The sequence below is a fragment of the Oncorhynchus mykiss genome, chromosome 15, assembly GCF_013265735.2.
Source record: "Oncorhynchus mykiss isolate Arlee chromosome 15, USDA_OmykA_1.1, whole genome shotgun sequence".
NCBI lineage: Eukaryota > Metazoa > Chordata > Actinopteri > Salmoniformes > Salmonidae > Oncorhynchus > Oncorhynchus mykiss.
Window position 1 is genome coordinate 28,929,644 of NC_048579.1, and position 21,287 is coordinate 28,950,930.

The 21,287-nt window shown below is 46.9% G+C and overlaps 1 protein-coding gene across 5 annotated transcripts in view; it reads left to right on the forward strand.

The window, feature by feature from the left end:
• cacnb2a (calcium channel, voltage-dependent, beta 2a) overlaps positions 1-21,287 on the forward strand; it is a 112,201-nt gene that overhangs the window by 78,483 nt on the left and 12,431 nt on the right. For 4 of the 5 annotated variants that reach the window (XM_036944239.1, XM_036944242.1, XM_036944243.1 and 1 more), the window contains 8 exons: positions 3,138-3,260; positions 3,420-3,556; positions 3,742-3,818; positions 4,334-4,473; positions 14,767-14,847; positions 15,539-15,597; positions 16,232-16,341; positions 19,305-19,459. In XM_036944239.1, coding sequence (XP_036800134.1) covers positions 3,138-3,260; positions 3,420-3,556; positions 3,742-3,818; positions 4,334-4,473; positions 14,767-14,847; positions 15,539-15,597; positions 16,232-16,341; positions 19,305-19,459 — 882 coding nt within the window. Of the gene's footprint in view, positions 1-3,137; positions 3,261-3,419; positions 3,557-3,741; positions 3,819-4,333; positions 4,474-4,741; positions 4,762-14,766; positions 14,848-15,538; positions 15,598-16,231; positions 16,342-19,304; positions 19,460-21,287 lie in introns of all 5 variants that reach the window. The other variant, XM_036944241.1, reaches the window with a different exon arrangement.

The following is a 21,287-nucleotide window of genomic DNA, read 5'->3' on the forward strand; positions in this document are numbered from 1 at the left end:
CATCTGAGGTCAGGAGAGTGTGTACACAGATGCACACTGGTGTGAAATAGCATTAACCACTGTGAAACAGCATTAATACTCCAGCATGGGCTACTGACGTCACAGACCATGTCATTGATCACTGAGAGACTGGAGAGAGAGAAGCAGTGGAGCATGAGAAAGGCAGTACCAGTCCCCCCAGACCACACAGGCACATACTACCTGGCTGTGTTCTAAATTGGTACTCTATTTGTTTCATAGGACACTACTTTTCATCAGGGCCCATAGGGCTCTGGTCAAAAAGTAGTGCATTATGTAGGGGATAGGGTGCCATTTGGGACACCGCCTCAGACGGAACATAACATCTTAGCACGGCAGCCGTGTGGCGTTAAACAGACACTCAACCAAGGACACAATGTCCTCTGTGTGTCATGTACTAGTGCTGTACACACTCAGGCGCAGTACATTTACTCCATTGACATTGACCAACACATACAACCATTCATTCCTTTCCTGGGATGTGCTGTACTCTCCTGCCAAGCTCATTTAGAGAGGATTATAAATGGCGTGTATTTATCTTGTTTTCTTTAGAGGTTTATCATTGTCGCTTTGCACCGGTTTTCATATTTTTACAAAGCATTATCTGACATTGAAGGACATCGGGATTGAATGATCCTGTTTGCTCTTCGCCTGAGAATGGTCCAAATGCGTGGCTGCGTCCCAAATGGCGCCCTATTCCATACATAGTGCACTACTTTTGACCGGGTCCCCATAGGCCTCTGGTCAAAAGTAATGCACTAGGAAATAGGGTGCCGTTTGGGACGTCCGTAGGTCTGCAGGATCTCCTGCAGGTCCACTCTCCTGGCCAATCATTCTAATGGGGCTCATCAGATAGGTGAAGGCTGAAGGTGACTGGGAAGAATTACGCTCCCTACTCTTAAGTGTTCTTTATGCCCCCTTTTCTTGGAGGACGATTCTTACCAAACAGTTGTTGCCACATCTATGGGTTTGTATACTGTATAGGCTTAGTGCATTACAAGGCCATTCGCCATGGTTTCTCACTGGGAGCAGAAATGTGCCTGAGCAATAAACACCAGCAAATGTTTTTCCTTGAGGCCCCCATTATTAGCCAGATAATGATAATTCTGTGCAAAACCTCCAATTTAGACCAGCCCACTGGGCTAAATATGGACCAGTCCATCTGGCATTCACCCTAACTGTCCTATGGCCAGTCATTTTCGCTTTAATGTTTGTTTGTCGTTTTTATATCATTTTTCCAGGGTTTTCATTGGGTTTATGCTACATGGATATTTGATGTATTTAGCTAGTGGTAAGCTAAGCCATGTCCCTTTCCAGCTTCCCTTTCTCATCTACAGGTAAACGTTTAGCAAAAGGGCCAGGGGAGACTACTGTGGGCTGTGTCACTGAGCGTTTGGCTTGGCTCTCCATCGGCCACCAGCGACAGAGGAGCTTGTCACGCTCTCACAGGCAGAGGAAATGTAATCCGGATAGGGCCATGTCCATGTCACCAACTGCCGCCACCACAGACAAACTCAGCTCAGGTTACTATCGTGTCCAATAACATTTGATAGAATCGTTTAGAAAGGAATTACATCTTTAAAAAAATTGATATTCTTAAGGCCACAATCAGGTTACGATTTGGAGTCTGTGCATGTTTTTTCTCCTGTCTCGTTTCTCTAGTCAGTGACCTATTTTTTTTAAGTCTTTATTGTTTAAATCCCTTTTCACAGAAAATGTCATGCCTTGCTACGGGGGGAATAGGGGGCCATTTGGGACACACAGGGTGGATGGCTGTCCCAGAGGGGAAAAAGGTCATAGGTGATTTTAGAAATGGAACACATTGATCCAGCCATTGTACAGACTCTATTCACCAACCATTTGGACAAGTGCAGTGTGCTCATTGTCAGTCAGAAGGAAACACATGACAAAACCAGAAGTTCAGTTAAGAAGCCGTCGAATCATTACAAGACTAATCCTGGTTTATATTTGTATAATAGATAGATCTCTTTGACAAGTTCAATCCCAATACGACCACGCGTGGATAATGCATTTAAAATAATCGACGACGACACGTTTGAAAATGTATTTCCATTGTGGTTCTCTTAAATAAATGGTTCAAAATACAAACAAACAAGTACAAACATCAAAATGGTCGTCCTAGGCTACTCGGTAGACCTAGCCTTCTGGGCGTACTTGGGTTACTCAACACAAAACAAAGGACAGGGCGACATTGTCATATCCTAGAGCAGGACTCCCTCAGTATTATCAGCAAATCTCAGGCTCCTAAACGGAGTTAGATGATGCCAGATGATGGTGATGCCAGATGATGGTGATACCAGATGATGGTTTGATGATTGTGATGCCAGTAGGCCTATGGTCTCAAGAGTCCTCTCAAGTACCCCTTGTAGATAGGCCAAGTACCCCTTGTGGATAGGCCAAGTACCCCTTGTGGATAGGCCAAGTACCCCTGGTTGGGAACCACTGATGTACCCTAAAGCAGGGAGACAGAGTAGGGGAAAGACATCCTATTCCCTGTCTAGTGCACTAATTTTGACCAGGCTGTCCTATAACCCCGTGGGGCTCTGGTCAAAAGTAGTGCACTGATATAGGGACTAGGGTGTCATTTTGGGACATTAGCAGGCTCATTCATAAAGATTAGAAGTGAGTGTGGGTGAGTCACAGCGTGCCTGCCAGGCAGCATCTCTGACAGCAGTTCTTTTTTTACGCCTCACACAATGGGGGGAGAAAATAGCCCCGCGAATAGCACTCCTCTCTTCTCAGCCTGAGACGGTAATAAAAACATCACGGAGAATTGGATTCAGGGAACGAATCCATGGAGCTCAGCTTTGTCTCCCGATAAAGACTTCTGTGAAGTCCAAACGGTGTATTTGGGTGTTTGGAATAATGCACTTGGGAGCAGCCTATTCCACGTGTGGGACTCTCAATTCCTATCTCAGTATAATGTTTTAGTTAGCACGGGTATTCTCAAGTTCAGGATGTGCATATCACCCTTCTTTTCTTCATGCTCAACTTTCACCCAACACAAAGGTTTCAGCCTACAGAGACACCTGTCATTATATCATGTCTTATCTTGTGTAGCCAAAACTTTGCATCTATTCCTTTTCTTTCTTTGGCAGACTAAACCGGTTGCGTTTGCTGTCCGCACAAATGTCAACTACTGTGCCACCAACGATGACGATGTCCCCGTGCCGGGCATGGCCATCTCCTTTGAGGCTAAAGACTTCCTCCACGTCAAAGAGGTCAGGGGTCACAGTACTATCAAATGGGGACGAGGATGATGGAGGTGGAGGAGAATGGGAGAAGAATGAGGATGAGGAGGAAGATGATGTTGATAACAATGATGACGAGCAGAAGGGGAACACAGATGTATTAACCAGTTCATGTCCGTCCCCCTGTAGAAATTTAATAACGACTGGTGGATAGGGCGCCTGGTGAAGGAAGGCTGTGAAATCGGTTTCATCCCCAGTCCTGTGAAGATCGAGAACACTCGGATACAACACGAGCAGAGAGCCAAACAGGGCAAGTTCCATTCCGGGTACGTACCATTCTCCCCCCCCCCCCCCCACCTTACTGCAATCACCATGGAAACTAACATGCACCTCACCCAATCATTATTCTTGCATTGAGCCGACCCTTGAGATAGCCGACACTGTCATCCTGCAACACCTCAGATATACTGATATGAATTATATAGCTGATATTAATTATTTCTCTTTGCAGTAAATCGGGAGCAAACTCCTCTACCAGTTTAGGTGAAGTGGTTCCTAACTCGCGGAAATCCACCCCCCCTTCCTCTGGTGAGTAATGGAGGGCCTTGCGGCAGGCGTTTGGGGAAAGGTTGCCACGTTTTTCACAGACACAAACAAACTCTTTACTGTAATACTTGGGAGTTATTACCAAACCTCCATCAACCTCTAAGAGGGTTTGAAAAGGAAGCGTGATAGAAATGGGAGACGAGGGTGAGTTTCATTAGTAAGGTCATTATTTTGACCTTACTGCTGGCCTATCTTTTGTACACTTCAGGCGTATTGTCCAATCGGTTGCTAAATCTACACGACGTGGCCCTTTAGTGGAAATGTTGGAATGGTGTTTATGTCTTAAATGTTTGCTTACCTTATGTGCTATCGTTTACTGTCCTTGCTCACCCCAGTTTGACTATAGTTAACTCAAGCTTGATTATGGTCTGTATAGTTTGTTTATGTGGTGGAATAACCTGTGTATCTGTCCAGTGTTAGGTGTTCAATGTTACCCTCGTAACCTCCTGTGTTTGCCTCTGTGTGATGGTGGCCTTGTGTTGTGTCCATGTGCGTAGCCTTTGACATAGATGCCACAGGCTTAGACCCCGAGGACAATGAGCTTCCAGTCCACCTCCGCTCCCCTAAAGCCAGTCAGCCAAACACTGTCATGTCATCCACCCTAGCCAAAGAGAAACGAATGCCCTTCTTTAAGAAGGTAAACGTGGCATCTACGCCAGTATTTACTCTCGATCTCTCTCTCTCTCTCTGTCGGTCCGTCCGCACAGCTACCCACGACAACTGCCTCACTGTGGCTGCTCAGCATCACCCTGTCCACCGTCTGTCCGTTCCCCCCCGTTCTGTTTGTCCTCTGTGTCCCGCCATAGTCCATGTCTCTTCCCTCCCTCCACTGGGCGTTCGAGCCATTAGCATGCATGTTGCCAGTTTCTTAACCCTCTCTCTCTCCTCTTCCGTCTGGGCCGTAGCTAAGCAGAAGCAGAAGTCGGTAAGTTATATTGCCGTGCAGCATGCACCAACCCCCAGCAGGGCCTTGGGGGTCTGGGGGATGTGCATCGGTGATTTCTCTGCAGTGGTTGTGGTTTTTCCTGACACTCCCATCTAACTCACTGTCGTCGCTGTGGTCTCTCTCTGTGTGTGTGTGTGTGTGTGTACATGTGTGTGCATGCGTGATGCAGATTTAGTGGGAACTCATTGTACTCAGCTATTAAACCAGAAGTGTATCTACATTAGTGCTGTTGCGGTGATCATATTACCGCCACACCGGCAGCCACGAGTCATGACCACAGTCAAATTCCACATGAACATTGAGTCACAATAATCTCCTGTTATTCATTCTGGACATGCTTTGATAGCACCCAACTTGCTAGACCATCAGGTCCTAATGGCCTGAAACTCAGGGCTCTATTGTCCCTCTAACCACTCTGACATCAATGCAAATGCAATATAAAATCACATCAAACACATATCGTCAATACAGTAGGACCCCAGTACTCTTAAAACTCACCTCACTGTGATGATCAATTTTGAAGAACTGTAATGAGTTTCGTCTTCATACGAAGGAGAGTCGGACCAAAATGCAGCGTGTGGTTTACGATCCATGTTTATTAATAATACGAAACACGAATCTCCAATACAATACTACAAAAACAAAACGTAACGAAACCCTAACAGCCTATATAGTGTGAACACAGGGACACATAGGACAGGAACAATCACCCACAAACACACAGTGAAACCCAGGCTACCTAAATATGGTTCCCAATCAGAGACAATGACGAACACCTGCCTCTGACTGAGAACCATATCAGGCTGAACATAGAAATAGACAAACAAGACAAGAAACATAGAATACCCACTCAGATCACACCCTGACCAATCAAAACATAGAAAATACAAAGTAAACTATGGTCAGGGCGTGACAGTACCCCCCCCCCAAGGTGCGGACTCCGGCCGCAAAACCTGAACCTATAGGGGAGGGTCTGGGTGGGCATCTGTCCGCGGTGGCGGCTCTGGCGCTGGACGTGGAACCCACTCCATGACAGTTTTAATCCCCCTCCTAAACGTCCCTAAATAGGTTACCCACCACAATGATAACATGGGACAGAGGGACAGCTCGGGACAGAGGTAACTCGGGACAGATGGGTAGCTCAGCACTGAGAGGAAGCTCAGCACTGAGAGGAAGCCCAGGCAGGTAGTAGAAACTACCAGAACCTGGCTGGCTGGCGGTTTCAGCAGATCCTGGTCGACTAGCAGATCTGGAAGAATCTGGTCGACTGGCGGATCTGGGAGAATCTGGTCGACTGGCGGATCTGGGAGAATCTGGTCGACTGGCGGATCTGGGAGAATCTGGTCGACTGGCGGATCTGGGAGAATCTGGTCGACTGGCGGATCTGGGAGAATCTGGTCGACTGGCGGATCTGGGAGAATCTGGTCGACTGGCGGATCTGGGAGAGTCTGGTCGACTGGCAGATCTGGAAGAGACTGGTCGACTGGCAGATCTGGAAGAGTCTGGTCGACTGGCAGATCTGGAAGAGTCTGGTCGACTGGCAGATCTGGAAGAGTCTGGTCGACTGGCAGATCTGGAAGAGTCTGGTCGACTGGCAGATCTGGAAGAGTCTGGACGACTGGCAGATCTGGAAGAGTCTGGACGACTGGCAGATCTGGAAGAGTCTGGACGACTGGCAGATCTGGAAGAGTCTGGACGACTGGCAGATCTGGAAGAGTCTGGACGACGGGCAGATCTGGAAGAGTCTGGACGACGGGCAGATCTGGAAGAGTCTGGACGACGGGCAGATCTGGAAGAGACTGGACGACTGGCAGATCTGGAAGAGACTGGTCGACACAGACTGGCTGCTCTGGCTGCTCCATGCTGACTGACAGCTCTGGCTGCTCCATGCTGGCAGACTGCTCTGGCTGCTCCATGCTGACTGGCAGCTCTGGCTGCTCCATGCTGACTGGCGGCCCTGGCTGCTCTGGCTGCTCCATGCTGACTGACAGCTCTGGCTGCTCTGGCTGCTCCATGCTGACTGGCGGCCCTGGCTGCTCTGGCTGCTCCATGCTGACTGGCGGCCCTGGCTGCTCCATGCTGACTGGCGGCCCTGGCTGCTCCCTGCTAACTGGCGGCCCTGGCTGCTCCCTGCTAACTGGCAGCTCTGGCTGCTCTGGCTGCTCCATGCTGACTGACTGCTCCATGCTGACTGGCTGCTCCATGCTGACTGGCTGCTCCATGCTGACTGGCGGCCCTGGCTGCTCCATGCTGACTGGCGGCCCTGGCTGCTCCATGCTGACTGGCGGCCCTGGCTGCTCCATGCTGACTGGCGGCCCTGGCTGCTCCATGCTGACTGGCGGCCCTGGCTGCTCCTTGCAGACTGGCGGCCCTGGCTGCTCCTTGCAGACTGGCGGCCCTGGCTGCTCCTTGCAGACTGGCGGCCCTGGCTGCTCCTTGCAGACTGGCAGCTCTGGCGGCTCCTTGCAGACTGGCAGCTCTGGCGGCTCCTTGCAGACTGGCAGCTTTGGCGGCTCCTTGCAGACTGGCAGCTTTGGCGGCATCCTGCAGACAGGCAGCTCTGGCGGCTCCTTGCAGACTGGCAGCTCCTTGCAGACTGGCAGCTCCTTGCAGACTGGCAGCTCCTTGCAGACTGGCAGCTCCTTGCAGACTGGCAGCTCCTTGCAGACTGGCAGCTCTATGCTAACTGGCAGCTCTATGCTAACTGGCAGCTCTATGCTAACTGGCAGCTCTATGCTAACTGGCAGCTCTATGCTAACTGGCAGTTCTGAACAGGCGGGAGACTCCGGCAACGCTGTAGAGGCAGAAAGCTCTGACAGCGCTAAACCGGCGGGAGACTCCAACAGCGCTGAAGAGGAGGAAGGCTCTGGCAGCGCTGAACAGGTGAGAGACTCCGACAGCGCTGGAGAGGAGGAAGGCTCCGACAGCGCTAAACAGGCGAGGCGCACTGTAGGCCTGATGCGTGGTGCTGGCACTGGTGGTACTGGGCCGAGGACACGCACAGGAAGCCTAGTGCGGGGAGCTGCTACCGGAGGGCTGGGGTGTGGAGGTGGCACAGGATGGGTTAGACCGTGAAGGCGTACTGGAGATCTTGAGAGCGGTGTTGGCACAGGACATGCAAGGCTAGGGAGGTACACAGGAGGCCTGGTGCGTGAGACTGGCACTGTCTTCACCAGCTGACTAGCACGCACCTCAGGACGAGTAGAGAGCACTGACCCAGGTGCCAATAAATCCCCGACACGCTCCTTCGGGCGAATATCATATTTAAAGCACCAACACAGCAACTCCCTCATTTCACTCTCCTCCAATTTCTCCATTAACTCCTTCACAGTCTCTGCTTCGCTTACCTCCAACACCGGTTCTGGTCTCCTCCTTGGCTCCTCACGATAAACAGGGGGAGTTGGCTCAGGTCTGCGACCTGGCGTAGCCATACTCCCTGTTAGCCCCCCCCCCCAAGAAATTTTTGAGGCTTACTCTCGGGCTTCCATCCGCTCCGTCGTGCTACTTCCTCATATTTGCGCCTCTCAGCTTTCGCCGCCTCCAGTTCTTCCTTGGGACGGCGATATTCTCCCGGTTGAGCCCATGGTCCACCATTATCTAATTCATACTCCCATGACGCTCTCTCCCACTGCGGCTGCGGCTGCTGCTGCTCCTGCTGCCTCTGTTCCTTCTTCGGCTGCACCTTGGTGCGGCTATACTCCCCTGGTTTAGCCCAGGGTCCTCTCCCGTCGAGGATTTCCTCCCATGTCCAGAAATCCTTACAACGTAACTCCTCTTTTTGCTGCTGCTGCTGCCTGTTGACACGCCGCTTGGTCCGTTGGTGGTGGGTGATTCTGTAATGAGTTTCGTCTTCATACGAAGGAGAGTCGGACCAAAATGCAGCGTGTGGTTTACAATCCATGTTTATTAATAATACGAAACACGAATCTCCAATACAATACTACAAAAACAAAACGTAACGAAACCCTAACAGCCTATATAGTGTGAACACAGGGACACATAGGACAGGAACAATCACCCACAAACACACAGTGAAACCCAGGCTACCTAAATATGGTTCCCAATCAGAGACAATGACGAACACCTGCCTCTGACTGAGAACCATATCAGGCTGAACATAGAAATAGACAAACAAGACAAGAAACATAGAATACCCACTCAGATCACACCCTGACCAATCAAAACATAGAAAATACAAAGTAAACTATGGTCAGGGCGTGACAAGAACGAAGTTCAACAACGGTTTGAAACCGTGTAAAAACACATATTTGAGCTGATGCATAGGCTGATAAGCCCGAGCCCGGAAAAAATAAAGAACTGAATTAAAATGATTGTGCCGTTATAGAATACACAGCCCACCGTATTATACACATGGCAGAAAAACATAAAACATAACTAATTTAAGATGTCTTTGGTGCATCATTGGTCTAGCCTATACTCCAAAATGAAACAAATGGACCTTTGTGTGTAGACTGTATTATTATGCATACTGGATGGGCTGGCTACCTTTATGCTACGCTCTAAAATGTCTATCCATGAGTCTGGGAGAGAACCTGTTTGGTTCATTGGTTGTGCACTTGTCGGGGCAGCGAGAGCATGCTCAGTGGTTGATGCTTGGAGTGAAGTGAGTTTTCTTATATTTATTTCTCAGCTGCTGTATTAAGCACATGCTCCACTGTAAAACCGAAGTAGCCTACAAAACGGACCAGTGGGAAAGCACGCGGCCTCCATTCGCTAGTCGCTAGTCGAGTGAATACAGATGACATGTATCGTTTCCCCTGCCCCTGTTCCTGCCCATTTGATAATGGGCCATTCTAAATCGAAACTTAATTTTTACCTATTAGCAAAGACGAGATTAAATTGAGAATAGTCTGTCTGAATGGTGGGAATATGATCAGTTGATGAGAAAACGGCTGTGCAGCCTGAGGCAAGGAACAGAGCTCAAGCTTTTTTTGCGACTTTCTCAAGTCATCAATAGCCTGTTGTAACGGTGTGCGCTGAGAGTCGGGAAGCAAGTACAGGGAGTGAGTGTTTTAATCAATTAACACAACATAATACAAAATAAAAAACACGAACCACGCACAGACAGGAAACTGAAACAGAAACAATGACTCCTGGGGAAGGAACTAAAGGGAGTGACAGATAAAGGGCAGGTAATCAAGGAGGTCCAGGTGAGTGTCATATTGCGCTGATGCGCGTAACGATGGTGACAGGTGTGTGCCATAACGAGCAGCCGGGTGACCTAGAGGCCGGAGAGGGAGCACACGTAACACCTATAATCATGTACAGTACCAGTCAAATGTTTGGACACACCTACTCATTCCAGGTTTTTTGTAGAAAAGTTTTTTGTAGAAAATACATTTTATATTTGAGATTCTTAAAAGTTACCACCCTTTGCCTTGATGACAGTTTTGCACACTCTTGGTATTCTCTCAACCAGCTTCATGAGGTAGACACCCGGAATGCATTTCAGTTAATTTGTGGAATTTCTTTCCTTCTTAATGCTTTTGAGACAATCAGTTGTGTTGTGACAAGGTAGTGGTGGTATACAGAAGATGTGGTAAAAGACCAAGTCCATATTATGGCAAGAACAGCTCAAATAAGCAAACAGAAACGACAGTCCATCATTACGGCAGGGCGGCAGGGTAGCCTAGTGGTTAGAGCGTTGGACTAGTAACCGGAAGGTTGCGAGTTCAAACCCCCGAGCTGACAAGGTCAATCTGTCGTTCTGCCCCTGAACAGGCAGTTAACCCACTGTTCCCAGGCCGTCATTGAAAATAAGAATTTGTTCTTAACTGACTTGCCTGGTTAAATAAAGGTAAAATAAATAAAATAAATAAATTACTTTAAGACATGAAGGTCAGTCAATCCGGAAAATGTCAAGAACTTTGAAAGTTTCTTCAAGCTCAGTTGCACAAGCGCTATGATGAAACTGGCTCTCATGAGGACCACCACAGGAAAGGAAGACCCAGAGTTACCTCTGCTGCAGAGGATAAGTTCATTAAAGTTAACTGCACCTCAGATTGCAGCCCAAATAAATGCTTCACAGAGTTCAAGTAACAGACACATCTCAACATCAACTGTTCAGAGGAGACTGCGTGAATCAGGCCTTCATGGTCGAATTGCTGCAAAGAAACCACTACTAAAGGACACCAATAAGAAGAAGAGACTTGCTTGGGCCAAGAAGCACGAGCAATGAACATTAGACCGGTGGAAATCTGTCCTTTGGTTTGATGAGTAGGTGAACGGATGAACGGATGATCTCCGCATGTGTTTCCCACCATGAAGCATGGAGGAGGAGGTGTGATGGTGTGGGGGTGGTTTGCTGGTGCCAATGTCAGTCATTTATTTAGAATACAAGGCACACTTAACCAGCATGGCTACCAGAGCATTCTGCAGCAATATAGCATCCCATCTGGTTTGCGCTTAGTGGGACTATGATTTATTTTTCAACAGGACAATGACCTAACACACTTACAGGCTGTCTAAGGGCTATTTAACCAATAAGGAGAGTGATGGAAGTGCTGCATCAGATGACCTGGCCTCCACAATCACCCGACCTTAACCCAATTGAGATGGTTTGGGATGAGTTTGACAGCAGAGTGAAGTAAAAGCAGCCAACAAGTGCTCAGCATATGTGGGAACTCCTTCAAGACTTTTGGAAAAGCATTCCTCATGAAGCTGGTTGAGAGAATGCCAAGAGTGTGCAATGCTGTCATCAAGGCAAAGGATGGCTGCTTTGAAGAATCTCAAGTATAAAATATATTTTTATTTGTTTAACACTTTTTTGGTTACTACATAATTTCATATCTGATGTTTCATAGTTTTGATGTCTCCACTATTATTCTACAATGTAGAAAATAGTAAAAATAAAGAAAAACCCTGAGTTTGAGTTTATTTTATTTTTACAAGGACAGTGCACATTCATCAACGTTTCAGTAAAAGTGCCGGTTTTAGCCAGCAGGCTAATTTTCAACCGCAGTCCCTGGGCAGGTTATTAAAAACAATTACAATATAGACAATCATTGAGCAGTGAGCACACGCAGAGCAACATAGGACAAGCAAGACATAGCATACAGACAGAGCAACATAGGACAAGCAAGACGTAGAATACAGACAGAGCAACAAAATTCATAAAAGCAACAAAGTGTTTCCACACCTCACAAGCTACAGACAACAGACAACATGGAAAGCGATTATGTTCACACATCTGATTGCCCTTTACCCATGTATTCATACATTTTGTGAAAGTGTGATAGGTGGTGCAGTATGTCCAAACTTTTGACCGGTAGTGTATGTTTTGATTTCTGAGACATTGTAAGGTTTGTATCATTCACAACTAAATCTAGCATATAGGACCTGTTTCAAATGATCAGTTTACGCTCAACATAGCCACTTCATACAGTATGCGCAATTGCTTCGTAATGGGAAAAAATATCCCTTATTTTTTTTCCAGATAAATTCAATTATATTCTTCTTACTATAAAAGCGTATAAAATAAAATAATGGCACAGGATTTATAAGTATAGATTTTCTTCATGTCCTCATTTTTTAAAACTTAACAAAATGAAATAGTGGATATATTGTGATGGTGTATATTAAATTGATTTATTCAACTTTTTTAAATCAGCGGCTTGTATCTGGGGAGGCCTGGACATGCTAAACGTGTTAATTAATGGTAAATTACCTGAGACCGCCATCTTTTGCATGACAATAACCGGCTGACAAAATGTCATGACCGCCACAGCCCTAATCTACAGTGACAGCTATTAGCGTCCGTGTTGGTTTGGTTGTGTATCTTTATCACAGCAACATGAATCAAGTGTGACCTCCATTAGAACAAATACAACAATGAAACAACTCCCATAAAAAAAACATTATTTTGTCAAGCACTGCCATATTAATACACAATTTCAGAGGAGTGTGCGTGTGTGTGTGTGTGTGTGTGTGTGTGTGTGTGTGTGTGTGTGTGTGTGTGTGTGTGTGTGTGTGTGTGTGTGTGTGTGTGTGTGTGTGTGTGTGCGTGTGACTTTCTATGCCTGCCTGTGTGTGTTTATGTGTGTGGGCCAACCTCATACACATAACCCACACACATACACACATTGCATACACAACAATAGTTCTCGGGTCATTGTGTGCACTCCATGTCTTGACTTGATGCAAAGCTTAGCAAACAGAAAACTCCTCTCCATTCACATTTCATGTCCTTTCTACTTGAAACATTATATTTATTGAGTTTTTGGTTTTCTTTTTACAATAATCAGATAAAGAGGTGCAGTCTCGTCTCCTTTCCAAGACCATGCAACTACAACAACAATGGAAACAATAGCCACCATTTCCCATCATCCAGCAGCGTGCATTATTTTAGTAACAATAACCCTGTAGCCTAGGCCAGCGAAATGTGGCCTAAAATATTTCAGCGTCCTGACCGGTAGTGCTCCAGACTTGGATGCTCTGGCTTGCATCTAGCAGCACTTTCCCCGCTCTGATGTAACGAGAGTTCCCCAGGGACAGCCAGTGACGGCAGCAGATGTTAGCAGTTGAAGAAAAATGAAAGAGAGGGAGACGGACCGAGAGAGACAGATACAGGAAAAGAGAGAGCTAGAGACAGAGAGAGAGAGAGAGAGAGAGAGAGAGAGAGCAAGAGAGAGAGAGAGCTAGAGAGAGAGAGAGAGAGAGACAGATACAGGAAAAGAGAGAGCTAGAGACAGAGAGAGAGAGAGCTAGAGAGAGAGAGAGAGAGCTAGAGAGAGAGAAGGGGGGGAAGAGATGAAGACAAAGAGAGAGCGAGAGAGTTGGAAGGGGAGAGAGCGATAGACAGGAAGACTGCGGAGAGAGGCTAAGACACAAAAACAGGGTGAGATGGAACAACAACAAACAAAAACAGCAAGAGCGGTAGATACTGTAGTTAGCAGTAATATTGAGTTGTGAAAAAAGGTAGTAAAGGTGTGACAGACTGTGCTATCGCCTCTCTCTCTCTCTCTCTCTCTCTCTCTCTCTCTCTTCATCCATCTGTCATAGCTGTCTCCAGTAGTGCTCAGATCACGCACTGTCGCTCCTGCGGAGGTGAAAGCGGTTTCATTTTCCCGGCGAAGCGATGGCGTGTCAGTCTTGTCTGTCTGCCGGTGCGTTCCTCAGACATACTGCACCGTCACACCGCTGGAACTGTGACAGCACACACAGATGTGGCATTAGAGGTCTACTGCCTCGCTGTCACCCGCACACACACACGCATACCTCTGAAGCTGTCACTGAGATGCACTGAGCTCCCACTCTGTCGCTGTGTGACTGGGTTTCTCTGCTAGTTTGTTTCAGTTCTACCGTTTCCTACCATTTTAGTTCTTATCATCCTTGTTCTGACTAACCAGTTCCTCTACTGACATTCCCTTTTGAGTAGATAACAATAATGAGATTCTGTTCAGTATACCTTGACCTCCACACAGATTTGGATTGTTGTTCTTATGTTAAGCTGCTTGTCAATTCATTACGGGGTCAGTGAATTCAGTTCAGAGATGATCTTAGTATTTGCTCTGTCTAGAGTGTCATTCAGTATAACGTCTTACCGTTTTATATTTACTCAAAATGAAAACAAAACACCCCTATTTCTATGGACCAGAAAACTATGATGAATGAAGGGATACCAGTCCCAGATTGCCCCTTTAACTGGCATCCTTCATGTGTGTTGAGTGCAGACTGGGGCTCACAGTTAGAACAACTAATTTCATAGTTTGCCAAGTTCCTTTCAGTTCTAATAATTGGTACAGTGTGTTTTGCCTTTTCCCCTGGACATTACAGTGTGTAATGTTGAGTGTGCATGCTTCCAAAATGCCGCCATTATTTCCTATTTAGCGCACTACTTTTGACCAGGGCGCTGGTCAAAAGTAGTGCACTATGTAGGGGGGCAGGGTGCCATTTGGGCTGCGGCCTCTGTATAATAATCCCCCTGGATGTGAAGCTGATGGGTTGTTTTCTGTCGCCGGGCAGACGGAACACATTCCTCCATACGACGTTGTGCCTTCCATGCGACCTGTGGTCCTGGTTGGACCGTCACTGAAGGGCTATGAGGTAACAGCATTGTTATTATAAGGGTTGTTATAAGTTGTTATGCAGTTGTTATAAGGGGTTATCACTGACACTACCACCCTCACCACTAGTACATTATATTTAGATCACTACTTGTTAAGTTTGCCAAATCCGGTAACTTTCCCCAAATTACCAGGTTTCCCAGAAACCCAGGGAATCTTCCAAATGGTAATTCTGGAAAACCTGGACATTTTGGGGAAATTACTTGAATTGTGCAACCCTACTACTGGTACTAGCACCACTACTACACTCACTAATACATTCTGTTTACACTAATTCCACTTCTACTACTTGTTCTCATTGTGGACATATGGACACACCAACAGAGCAGAGCTTTGTCTCTGTGGTTAAATGGGAGGCAGAAAGGGGAGGTTCCTCTGGAACCTGATGAGAACAGGACACACTAAGCTGAGGAGGAGCACAGTTGTTTACATGGGAAAGGCTGAAGTGCTGTCCGTCAATTCTGAAACAACAGTCTGTGCTGTCCGTCAATTCTGAAACAACAGTCTGTGCTGTGGGGCTCCCTCTCTCACCAACAGAGAGCTTGCTTCAATTCACCAACCAACCCACCCATGCAAACACACACACACACACACACACACACAGTCTGTTTTCAAAATGATGGTCGTTCCATAAATGTTCACTGTGTTTTTCTTATCCCTTTTGCTTGCAGGTGACAGATATGATGCAAAAGGCACTGTTTGACTTTTTGAAACACCGATTTGAAGGGAGGTACGTGCTTTTCTTCCTTCCCCCTCTCTTTTTCCCTGTTCAGTCTGCTCTGCCTGAGTCCTATAGGCTGGTATTTAGTCGTCCCGGGAGGTTTTGCCGAAGGAGTATGTAACAAGTTTGTTTGGCCTGGAGATGTGTGCTAGCTGTTGCTTTAAATAGGCCTTCTCCATGTCCTTAATAGGCCATAGTGGGCCCTAGTGCAGCGCAGGGTTCTCCTCAGCTCCTCTCCTCTCCATGCACCAGTCCCTGCCTGGGCTTCCTGGCCAGTCTCCCATCCACAGTAAATAAATGATGTTACAAAACTCATACTGTACTCATACTGTAAACCGTATTTATATTCTTCTCAGAGTGCAAGCCTTTTGATCATTAGCAAGATGTTTTACATATGGTATTTGACTATAAGCATACTCACACCATCTCTGTCCTCGTCTACTAAACCTTAGAAATCACAACTCTCCCCTCTTCATATGGTGATTTGGTTGCTATCCCCTTTTTATTTGGAATACAGTCTTCTTTCCAAGTGTTACATTTTGCATTGCTATTGATCATGAATCAAGGCTATTTGATTCGGAAATCAGAGCACGCTCTATTCTCTCTCTGACCAGTTATTTTTTTTTCTCTGCCTTCCTATCAGAATATCAATCACTCGTGTCACGGCAGACATCTCTCTTGCCAAACGCTCGGTCCTCAACAACCCTAGTAAGCACGCCATCATCGAGCGCTCCAACACACGCTCCAACCTTGGTAAGTTCTGGAAGTATGAGACCTCTGTGTTCCTCTAGTGCCCTTTGTATTTAGAGAGACTAATTGCATAGAGAAAAGGGAAGGAGTAAAAGATTAAACAAAGCCTTCTGATGTGTCCAAAATGGCATCCTATACCTCATACAGCAGTGGTGGAAAAAGTACTCAATTCTCTCTCGTAGAAGTAAAGATACCTTAAAAGAAAATGACTCAAGTAAAAAGGAAAGTCACCCAGTTAAGATACACTTGAGTAAGTCTGAAAGTATTTGGTTTTAAATATACTTAAGTATCAAAAGTAAAAGTATGAATAATAAAAACAAATCCTTATATTAGGCAAACCAGGAAATCCAGGGTCACACTCCAGCGCTCAGATATCATTTAAAAACAAAGCATTTGTGTTTAGTGAGCCCGCCAGATCAGAGGCAGTAGAGATGACCAGGGATGTTCTCTTGATAAGTGTGCAAATTGAACCATTTTCTGTCCCGCTAAGCATTCAAAATGTAATGAGTACTTTTGGGTGTCAGGGAAAATGTATGGAGTAAAAAGTACATCATTCTCTTTAGGAATGTAGTGAAGTAAAAGTTGTCAAAAATATAAATAGTGAAGTACAGATACCCAAAAAAACTACTTAAGTACTTTACACCACTGCTATACACTATACACTCTTAGAAAGAAAGGCGCTATCTATAACCTAAAAGGGTTCTTCGTCTGTCCCCATAGGAGAACCCTTTGAAGAACCCTTGTTGTTTCCAGGTCAGACCCTTTTGATTCCAAGTACAAATGTTTTGTGTTCCATGTAGAAAGAACCCTTTTCCACTGAAGGTTCTACATGGAACCCAAAATTGTTCTACCTGGAACCAAAAAGGGTTCTCCTATGGGGACAGCTGAATAACCCTTTTGGAACCCTTTTTACTAAGAGTGTCGTTCACGACTTTTGACCAGGGGAAATCAAAAGTCTAAAGTAGTGCACTATATAGGGAATAGGGTGCCATTTGGAAGAAAGCCTTGAAGATGGTTATAGTGCAGACCTACAGATGTTGGAAGGGGACGATTGACCTGTCTGGGGATGTGATTAAAAAGGTTTGTGTTTGGAACAAAAGATAGGGAAAGAGAGGAGAATCCAGAAGCCTGCTGCCAGATAACAAGGTCAAGAACCCAGCTGATTTTACCAGGCTTGATTAACAAGCTGCGGTTTAGAATGAAACAGATTCCTCAGCTCTGACCTCACAGGGGTGGCCGGAGAGCCAACGGAACTATGGAAGCCACAGTCCTAATCTTTGTATTGGATCACTGACATGAGCAACGGTGCTCTGTAATGTTACTCCTGGGTAGCATCCCAAATGGCACCCAATTCCCTATTGAGTGCACTACTTTTCTGACGTGCCGGTTGCTCGGGCAGCGATGTCCCGGGATTAAAGCCCTTTCTGTGGAGCCTCAGACGGAGCGTGGATGGATGCTAGTAGCACCTCCCTCTGTCTACCCCCACTGCCCCACTCATCTTTAAAGATACTTTAAGACTGGGTTACACTTAAAGCACTGCACAGCTCTGTACAACCTCGGTGCTCCACTTTTGATGACAAGCTCTTCAACTGGAAGCCAATGCAACTGTATAATTATTTAATCACTTCAGGGACACACGTGTTGACAGTGCGCTGAACCCGAACTCTGTCTCGATGGCAATAGATAGGAAGACTTTTCTGAAAGCAACAGTTGTTCCCAATGTGGCTGAAGTTATTTCAGGAATCTCTTACAAGCAGACCCATCGCTTGAGTTAAGCATTTGTGTAATTGAGTTAGTGTGTGAAAAGTAATATTATGCGGCCTATGTTGCATTCCAGTCACAGCTGTTAGTTCCTGTTTGATTTCGGCCTAGATATCATCAAAACCCAGTGTTTCCAACAGGAAGCGTCTGATATGAAAAACATCATCATAAAATGCATCCCAAATGGCACTCTATTATTCTCTTTGTAGGGCACTGCTTTTGACCATGGCCCATAGAACTCTGGTCAAAAGTCGTGCACTATATATAGGGATAGAGAGGGATTTGGGATGCATCCATAATGTATTATAATCACCAGACACATCTGGACTCTCCACTCAATTTCCGGCAACACGCGTGTCTTAGTCATTGCAGCAGTGGATGTGCAAACACAAGTTTGTTTGAGCTTCTAATGAAATGTAACGAAGTGAAGTGTTGCTTGAAGGAGATTTCCTGGACTGTCTGTGATTTATGTTTATGACCTAACCACGTCTATCTGGGGGGGGAAAGTGCATTAGCTAATACATGTTCTCTCACGTTAAATGGGATACTTCCGTATTTCCGCATGATCCTATGGCCATTCAGTTTTGATAATCTCTCCTCCTCTCGAAGCCGCATAACTGAAGGGCGGAATGAAAGCGGATTTATGGCTTGACTCTCGTTCTCTCTCCCTCACTCTCTCTCTCTCTCTCTCTGTCTCGTGTCTCTCCAACCCTAATGCTCTCCCTCTCGTTCTCTCTCCCTCACTCTCTCTCTCTCTGTCTCGTGTCTCTCCAACCCTAATGCTCTCCCTCTCGTTCTCTCTACCTCACTCTCTCTCTCTCTGTCTCGTGTCTCTCCAACCCTAATGCTCTCCCTCTCGTTCTCTCTCCCTCACTCTCTCTCTCTCTGTCTCGTGTCTCTCCAACCCTAATGCTCTCCCTCTCGTTCTCTCTCCCTCACTCTCTCTCTCTCTGTGTGTCTCGTGTCTTTCCAACCCTAATGCTCTCCCTCTCGTTCTCTCTCCCTCACTCTCTCTCTCTCTCTGTCTCGTGTCTCTCCAACCCTAATGCTCTCCCTCTCGTTCTCTCTCCCTCACTCTCTCTCTCTGTCTCGTGTCTCTCCAACCCTAATGCTCTCCCTCTCGTTCTCTCTCCCTCACTCTCTCTCTCTCTCTCTCTGTCTCGTGTCTCTCCAATCCTAATGCTCTCCCTCTCGTTCTCTCTTAGTAGCTGAAGTGCAAAGTGAGATAGAGCGTATCTTTGAGCTGGCCCGGACCTTGCAGCTGGTGGTTCTGGACGCAGACACCATCAACCACCCGGCCCAATTGGGAAAGACCTCCCTGGCCCCTATCATCGTCTACGTCAAGATCTCCTCTCCTAAGGTGAGGCCAAGCAAGGCAAATAAGTGGTAACTTACATCTAGTCTGGTTTCAGTCAGTCACCTTCGGTACACGGGAGGCTACTCGAAGAGAGAGGGCGGCCAGGTTCGGGGGTACCCCCCCGCCACTTATGTCTGCCTCAGTCAAGCACTGGCTTCCTCTCTTCATAGACTTCTTAAGGATGGGTCCGGTCACCTCAGTGATCCGGTTCTACGTAGACTTTCGACACTGGGCTAGCTAAATGAGCTTTGCATGTCGTGCTAGCCAGGTTGTCTTAACTCGCCGAGGCGAGCTAGCTATAATACCTATTACTGCCTCCCCACTGGTGTTGCTGGGCTAGCTAGCCTAGCTTATGCTAAAAAGTGTCCTTGCTAACGTTGGCTAGCATGCTTAACTTCCTTGAGTAAAACTTACTAGCTTTCCCCCAGCGTTATGGCAACCCCATTCCTATTTTAAGTTCCTGGAGTTGGAGGGAGTGACGGAAATGGGGTTTAAGTGCACCTCCGATGTAGAAGCAGCCCTCTGAGCACTTGGCTGGGGTAACTCCCGGAGCGTGGGGCCAAGCATGTGTCTGAGTGACCAGTGCGCCCCTCTGCAAAAACATTACTGTGACAACAGTGGCCCCACGTTTGGCAGACGGCGTACTACGTCAGCCATTGCCAGAGCCCCCTGTGCTTATATAGGGGCCAGGCTTCATGCAGGCTATACAGTCTCACAGAAGCACAATGTATGTTGGAAGCTTGTCCATACTTAATGCACAGGGGTAGATCAATCTCCCCAGGGTGAGTATGACAAGTTGGGTCACTGTGCCCATGGCTGGTTCATTACTGGGATTCATTGATTCCTGCCTGTAGCTCACTAATCACTATGAGGTGTCTAGTGATGCAGGTTATGGGCTCTATAGGCGATGAGTTGTTGGTAGCGGAGTCGAGGGAATGAGCAGGGTTGGACACGACCACGCTATTATCCCACATGCAGTCTCTGTGGTTCATAAGAGCCCCCCAAATGAGCTGTCTGTCTCCAGCTCAACACTTTACATTCCTGAAAATGAGATTCAATTACCAATCACCCCTGTCTGTTACAACAGAAGGGGTCCGTTTTTCAGAGCTACCTGTCCAATTTCCAGCTAGGTTACAAGGCGTTTTGTCGCTAGTACCTATGACTGGTTGGTAGGGTAACCTCCATGATTAACTTTTGTTCCCTGGGTCTATGTTTTATGTGTGCGGTCCAGCGCTGGGTGCCAGCTGGTTACTGAAACGCATCTTACTGCCTGAACCTGGTGAGCCTCGTTGTGACAACAGTGCCTTCATGTGGCACTGCCAACCGGGGTACGTCACTGATCGCCAGAGCCCGTGTACCCAGAGTGGGCCGGGCTTTAGGCAAACCTTGGCACATAAACACAGTTTTTTTCAGCCAAGTTCCACAGTTTTGACGGGTGGAACTTTGACGGGTATGTGAGTTCAATTTTCGCCCGGGATCATGCGAACAATGATGTCAGGGTACAGGCTAGAACTTGTTGTGCATCCCCCACGCGTCTGCAGCATCATCACGTCGACTGTTCTTGAGGGAGGAAATATCCTCCCGTCTCTAGAAGCAGGCAATCTGAGTGGTTCCTATGTCGAAGACCCGGGACTTCTAGTACAGCCGGTATTCCTGGTTTACGGAAACGGACGGGACTTTGCGTCCTATTCTCGAACTACGTGCCCTCAGCAAGCACCTCAGAGTCTACAAACTCAGAATGCTCACCATCCGATCGCTATTACATTGATTGGCTGGTGGTAGAGTATGCACATATTCTCCAACCGCTCAGGCGAATAACCGCTCCTCGGTC